Raw genomic sequence first — 7,690 nt, forward strand, 5'->3', positions numbered from 1 at the left:
AGGTAATAATAGAAGACATGAAATGCTTTTAGTAATTCATCCTACATAGTACATGCCCACGCGAATGCGCGGGCTATCTTCGTAGTTTCTGTTAATAGTTAAATCAGTCTATATATCGTTCATCTTTGATTCTTTTCTGTAATCTAATAGGTCATATTTTTGTTTATACTACCACATCAAATGTTAATAGTAGATGGAATAACTCATAAATCAACAGTTAAGATCATTGCTATATGGAATAGAGTATTATATATGGTGGCCTCATCTTTTGCATTGGTTTTGGGGTGTTTGGATCCAGTGGTGTAAAATTTTAACGTGTCACATTGGATATTATATAGGGTGTCGCATGGGGTGTTCGGACACTAATAAAAAAACTAATTACATAATCCGTCAGTAAACCGCGAGACGAATTTATTAAGCCTAATTAATCCATCATTAGCAAATATTTACTGTAGCACCACATTGTCAAATCATGGAGCAATTAGGTTTAAAAGATTCGTCTCGTAAATTAGTCGTAATCTGTGCTATTAGTTATTTTTTAGTCTATATTTAATATTTTATACAGGTGTTCAAACGTTAAATGGCCTATTCTGTTGTGAACGGTACTGAATGGAATCCCCCAGTCCACATTCGATCGATCCTCGTATAGCTCTGACAGTAGTGCAAAGTTCCATTGCATGGACGTGGTTGATTTGAAGGAGTCATGGAGATTATCTGAGCCCTTCACGTCATGATCATAGACCCGGCATCCATCCGACAGAATTGACCGGCCCTTGTCTAGTTCCTAACTTTTTTTTTTAAAACTTTCAACTTTTATATCACATTAAAATATTTCTACACACGTAAACTTTTAACTTTTTTCTTCAAACTTTCAATTTTAGTCAAACTTCCAAATCTATTATATTATTAAAGGAATAGAAAAAGGAGCCTCCACGTTCGCTCTCATGGCCTAGAAATTCTCACATTAATCGAAAAAAGAAAAAACAGAGTCCATATAGAAATATAATTTAAAAATAACTGAAATTCGGAATTAAAAAATAAGGAATATTAGAAGAGAAGACTAGAGTGCATATAGAAATACAATTTAGAAATAGTTGAAATTCGGAATTAAAAAATAAGGAATATTAGAAGAGGAGACTAGAGTCCATATAGAAATACAATTTAGAAATAGTTGAAATTCGGAATTAAAAAATAAGGAATATTAGAAGAGGAGACTAGAGTCCATATAGAAATACAATTTAGAAATAGTTGAAATTCGGAATTAAAAAATAAGGAATATTAGAAGAGGAGACTAGAGTCTATATAGAAATATAATTAGGAAATAACTGAAATTCGTAATTAAAAATAAGAAATATTAGAAGAGGAGATTAGAGTCCGTATAGAAATACAATTAGGAAATAACTGAAATTCGGAATTGAAAATAAGAAATATTAGAAGAGAAGACTAGAGTCCATAGAAATACAAATATAGTAATACAATTTAGAAGTAACTAAAATTCAAAAAATTAAAAAAATAAAGAATATTGAAAGATGAGTTTAGAGTCCACATAGAAATACAATTAGAAATAATAAAAATTAAGAAATAAAAATAAATAATATTGGAAGAAAAGCATAGAGTCTATATAGAAATACAATTTATAGAAAATTTAGAATTAAAAAAAGAAATATTAAAAGACGAGTCTAGAGTCCATATAGGAATATATATAATTTTCAAACAACTAAAATTTGATATTAAAAATAATTAATAACTAACATGTATATAAAATATAATATGAAATATAAGAAATAAAAATAAATAATATCGGAAGAAGAGCATAGAGTCTACATAGAAATACAATTTACAGAAAATTTGGAATTAAAAAATTATTAAAAGACGAGTCTAAAGTCCATATAAGAATATATATAATTTACAAATAACTAAAATTTAATATTAAAAATAATTAATAACTAACACGTATATAAAATATAATATGAAAATTAAGAAATAAAAATAAATAATATTAGAAGAAAAGCATAGAGTCTATATAGAAATACAATTTACAGAAAATTTGAAACTAAAAAAAGAAATATTAAAAGACGAGTCTAGAATCCATAGAATCCATATAAGAATATATATAATTTACAAATAACTAAAATTTAATATTAAAAATAATTAATAACTAACACGTATATAAAATATAATATGAACATTACACATCAGTAGTTTTGTAGAGTTATTGCAAAATTTAAAATTATATTGTCATTTTAATATATTTAAATAATATAATGAGAAAACATATATGCTATTATATGAGAGAAAATATAATGATGCTAGCCGCGTAATTTGCGTGGGCCACAATACTAGTTTAATATGAAATTTAAACACACCCTCGATCATCTTCCGAGTATATATGTGGCGTACGTGAACATGGATGGATTTGTTTCTCCTGATTTTACCCCGTTTGCGTGTTTCAGAACAGTGCCTGTTTCTGGTAGTTGTAACATGGAGAATTTTGCTTGCTGTAAATCTGTAATTCTCTCCGGCAGCGCGCTCTAGCTCCTGGCATCAGCGGTCTTTCTTCACCATTATGGAGCTCATGAATTTTTTTTAAACACATCACATTTTATTACAAGACAAAGTTTAGGGGAAATGAATTCCGAACGCATCACCCAGGAGATACATAAGAGTTGAACCATCTTTAACAAGAGAGAGGTCAACTGAAGAAAGAAAGCAAACTTCCTAATGAAACTAGACAGCAATAAAGGAGCAAATCTACAGGGTACTGCAGCAATACCGTGACGACTGCATCGTAGCGCCTGTATTGATGTGCACTCCGCTTGACAAGCCGTTAAACCCTTCGACTGCCTCCACCGGAACGACACATATGAAAGGTTTGTTGCTGAGCCGTAGATTTTGGTGTGAGTTCCGGAAGTTTCCATATCCATACCTGTTTTCAAAAATTTTAAAGCCATATAATAAACACTAAATCTCCCAACCCTATCCAAAATAGTATACTACTGTAAGACATCTCGATTTTTTTCCTCTGGAGGGGGGGGGGGGGGTACTCATTTTGAAATGGCTAGAGATTTCTTTGAGTGAACACAATCCAAAGTCTCCCAACCCTATCCCCGATGAGATGTTATGCTTATGATATAGGGTGGTACTGTTGGTTACTAAAATTTGGAATTTTTTGTTTTAAAGAAAAATTGGAAGCTTAGTTTGCCTAAGGTTGTTAGAACTGAGGGGATCACCTATACATTTGTCGATAAAATTTCTCCTAAAAATTTGACAAATGTAATTACAATATAGTCGTAGTGTAGGTACACTGTAAATTACATGTAATTACACTGTAACTATAATGTAATTTGTATGTAACTTTCACATAATTTTAAACCATTAGATCTAAGTCACATCACGTACATGTGAGAGGATTTATTCCCATACTCTATTTTACCGAAATAACATGTTACGTAGAGATTTTTGAAAGTTACATACAAGTTATATTGTAGTTACAGTGTAATTATACTATGGCTGTACTGTAATTACATCTGTCAAACTTTTAGGAGAAAATTTATCGATAAATATATAGCAAAATTGATATGTAATCATATGTAATTATGACACACTTACGTCGGATATGAATATTATAAAATTATGATACAAAATGGGATTAGAACCGTTCTATCTTGGTAGGTAAGATACCATGATTTAAATCGACATACCACTAACCTTACTTCTAAATACCCCTCATTTAACAAGGGGCATCGATGTCATTTTTCTTTTTTCTACTATCTCGTAAGAGTAGTTATTTTAAATGTTAGACTTATACTACTACTACATTTGTTCATATTATAAGTTGTTTTGAGATTTTTAAATCAATCTTTTTTAGGTTTAACCAAGTTTATAGAAAAATATAGAAATATCTTCAACACAAAACAAAAGAACTATCAAAATATGTTAATGAAACTAATTTAATGCTTTAAGTGTGTACTACATTTTTCTATAAATTGGTTAAACTTTCAAAAAGAATTAGAAAATCGAAGGGAACTTAGGCTGTATTTAGTTCACGCTAAAATGGAAGTTTGGTTGAAATTGGAGCGATGTGACGGAAAAGTTGAAAGTATATGTGTAGAAAAGTTTTGATGTGATAGAAAAGTTGGAAGTTTGAAGAAATATTTTGGAACTAAACACAGCGTTATTTTGATACGGAGTGAATAGTTCCAGTTAGCAGCTTGTGTGTACATGGCACAGTACATACCAGCTGGGTTTGCAGAGAGAGTGTGACAGTGTGACAGATGTGCATCATCAGTGTGACAGATAAGCTTCCTCCCCTCCCCTGCATCCACTCCACAGTCCACCACACCACAAACGTATCTGCGGACTGCGGCGATCGATTTGGGAGGAGAGGATTCAGACGACGATCGATCGCTCAGAATTCAGATGACCAGCGTGAGGCGAGCAGACAAACGCAGCTGATTCGACGGATTCAGAATGGCATCATCAGTTGCAGGCTCAGTGACTCGTCGTCCTCCTCCCGTGCTGCTGGCTTGCCGATCGCGACCAAATAATCGTCGCCTCATCAGATTGTTACCGCTCCTCTTCGCCGTCGTCGTCTTGCTTGCTCTTCTTCCACCATGCGTTCATGGAGCTCGTGCTCTGAATGATGCCAAAGAAGCCAAAGGTCAGTCACTGTTGTTAAGATTTGCTGCTAGTTGATCTGCTTCGTCAGGAGAGTGAGATTAGTGTTTGTGTCAAGTGTTTGATCGTGAATTGCAGTTGCAGAGGCCGGCGACCAGACGACGACGACGACGCACGCCGCGGCGGCGGCGGTGGCTCGGTGGTCTGTCACCGTGAGGGAAGGAGGAGGTGGTGGTGGTCACGGCAGCGGCCATGCCGGCGCCGGCCACGGCCACGGCAGCGGCCACGGCAGGCCGGAGCCAGCCGAGCACCACACGGGCAGGCGCAGCGCGGCGGCCGGATCGGTGCGCCCTCCCATGGCGGCCTCCTGCGCCGCCCTCCTTGTCGCCGCCGTCGTCGCTCTGCTTCGCTTCTGAATGAATGAATTCTGGACCCGAATCGCTCCCGATTTCGCATTTGAATTTAAATCGATTCATCTTGCTGTGTGTACATAGAATGAAATGAAATGAATCCAAATGAATCGCCAAGAATCCGCCCGATTCGGGGATTCCCGGCGAGATTTTTCCGCATCTTCAATCTGCAATTTTGTGTGTGCGCTTTCCAAGAAATCGAGATTTTGTTGAATGCGTTCTTGGAATCGTATAATCCGTTCGTAAACTTAAGAAACGTACTCATCTTTCCACGAATTGCATTTAAATACGTAAGCTGCGGCCATCCTACGATATACCGAGCAAAATAAAATTCACCAACCATGGATTCACCGGTCAGGAAACAATGGCTGCTCCTCCTCGTCTTCTTCCTCCTGGCCTCCTCGTGTGTTCTTGCAGCCGGTGATTCTTCTTGAATCTTGATGATGAGCAGGAGCTGAGGAGAAGAAGACGGCGAGCACGGCGGCGGAGTTGGCGGTCGTAGTAAGAAGCTCCCACGGCGATCACCATGGCCGCCACGGCCGCGGTGGCCGCAAGCACAAGGGCAAGAAATCCGGCGCCGCCGCCTCCGACCGCCGCCCCGGAGGTAGCACGGCGATCGCTTGCTGCGGCGTCGCCTCGCCGCTGCTGCCAATTGGCTGCTTCCTCTCTAGTTCGATGTACTTAGCTCAATGGTAGTAGAAGATTAGTTGATCAGGGGTTAATTTTGTTTAGCTATCCTTTTTGGTATTCTTTCACTATCTTTTTCACATTTTCATGTTAGAGTGATTTCACTGGTTTGTAAGGCGGCAGTGTTAATTTATGGCATTGTAACTTAACACCGTATTGAGAGATCATCAAAATTTAAATTAGAACAGTACCTCCTTAAAAACAGTAGAAAATCTTATTTAGTTAACATTCTCTTTGTCTATACTCTAAAGAAGAACGGGTTTACGAAAGATATTGTCATATTTTTCACTTAATTTTAATCATACTCTTTCTACTATAGTAGGTGTTATGAAACTATAGGGTGATCTCATGATGGGATCACAACCGAAGCAACCGCGTCTCTTCCACTCGATGATCCGTCGCAACAGGCGCGATGGTTCCCAACCTTCGCGTCTACGGTTGCCACCCCTTCCCGATATATGTATTGTACCGCATTGATCAATAAAGAATATCCGATTCATTCGCTCAATTCTCTCTTACTCGTTCTCAATCGATTCTATTCACTTTCAACAGTAGATATGCTCAGATGGATTCTTAACACGTGTTTTGATGAGGGCTCGGCTTGACCCCTTTTTTTTTCTAGGCTTGAAATAACCCAAGACCTAAATGTGCCATTTGAGCATTGTAAGCTCTAGACTACGTACTATATCACAAAACTTAATTACAATATAAGTTGTAAAACTGATTTAACTATTTATTTTTAAAATGTGCTGTCGTAAATATAGCTAAAAAAAATAATTCTAGCCATGCAACTGGCTAGAATGGGGACATAGATAATACGTCATATATATGTTTTGTGTCATAATGCCGTGCTAAAACATGTTTTTATTTTTCACTCATTGTTGGGGCGTTGTCGTTTTTTTAGGTGTGGCTGTATACATCCCTAGGATGTAATGGCAAGGTTTTATTTAAATCCATTATTATTTAAAAAAAAGGTTTTCAGGTCCGGTCTTTCTTTTAAAACGAGCCAACTCTCCTTGATATATCCCGTGTAACTCCCCTCATCAGAGTTTTAATTTTTATTAAAGGTCCTTATGATGTGCATGTAAAAGAACAACGATTTGAATGTATTTTCTTTTGAAACAAGGAGTCCCATCTTCATGACAAAAACAATGAAACCGGAGTACAAGGACCCAAGAAAGAAAAAGAAGTACAGAAACTCTGCACAAAAAGAAACAGAAGTATAGAAAACTTAGCATGATTACTACTTTATGCTCCAAAAGGATCTAAACAAGCTAAGCTAAATATAGTTTTAAACAAGAACCATTAACAAAAACACCATGCCAGGCCAAAATTCAATCCCATAACAAAAATGGAAGACTAATTGTCTGTATGGAAGGAGCTAACTCTGAATGTTGCTGCCAACACAATCATTACTAGTTTTAGTTTTGTGCCTAAAGTTGATGATCTTACAAACCATTTGAGCTTTCTGGAGAAGTTGTTACAACCATTTGAAGAGTAGATGTTCTACTGATTCGAGGCACTGAACAAAACATGCTCCTCTTGGATCCTTTCCACACTTTGGGGATCAGGTTTTCTTTAGTGAGAATACAATTCTGCAGCATCAACCATATGAGCACCTTAATCTTCAGAGGCAAGTTTGTGTTCCACAAATACTTGTGTGTGAACGCTGCCTGAGTGATTTGATCAAATTCAAAGCCTACCTATGCATATTTGCCTAAACAGCACAAGTTAGTGTTCTACATGACTTGTTCCATTCTGAATAGCTCTGGTCCTTAGTAATTATTGGCTGAATAGCTGAATGATTTGTGATAATATTTCATGGGTACAAACAAATAAATTAACTATGATAAAGTTGGAAAATGGATTTAAAATAGTATAACAAGAAATTCACACATATATATATTTTTCTACAAAATCGTACCGTTTAGGAGTTTGGGAAGCATTCATGTTAATTCTATTCATTACAAACGACC

General features: G+C 36.4%; 1 protein-coding gene across 2 annotated transcripts; it reads left to right on the plus strand.

The window, feature by feature from the left end:
- The first annotated feature begins 4,252 nt into the window (after nt 1–4,252).
- On the plus strand, nt 4,253–5,207 carry LOC127779073 (uncharacterized). 2 transcript variants are annotated; one of them, XM_052305761.1, is made up of 2 exons: nt 4,253–4,660; nt 4,762–5,207. In XM_052305761.1, the coding sequence occupies exons 1-2, from the start codon at nt 4,471–4,473 to the stop codon at nt 5,031–5,033; spliced, it is 462 nt and encodes a 153-aa protein (XP_052161721.1). In that variant the 5' UTR covers nt 4,253–4,470; the 3' UTR covers nt 5,034–5,207. The 2 variants fall into 2 exon arrangements, with proteins under 2 accessions (XP_052161721.1, XP_052161720.1); XM_052305760.1 differs by having other exon boundaries at nt 4,254–4,660; nt 4,756–5,207.
- The last annotated feature ends 2,483 nt before the right edge of the window (nt 5,208–7,690 follow it).

Source organism: Oryza glaberrima, chromosome 7 (genome assembly GCF_000147395.1).
Source record: "Oryza glaberrima chromosome 7, OglaRS2, whole genome shotgun sequence".
Taxonomy (NCBI): Eukaryota; Viridiplantae; Streptophyta; class Magnoliopsida; order Poales; family Poaceae; genus Oryza; species Oryza glaberrima.

Coding starts and splice junctions, on each gene's coding strand:
- LOC127779073 (XM_052305760.1), top strand. CDS start 4,471: ATGGCATCATCAGTTGCAGGCTCAGTGACTCGTCGTCCTCCTCCCGTG. Junction 4,661..4,755: donor TGATGCCAAAGAAGCCAAAG/GTCAGTCACTGT, acceptor CGTGAATTGCAG/TTGCAGAGGCCGGCGACCAG.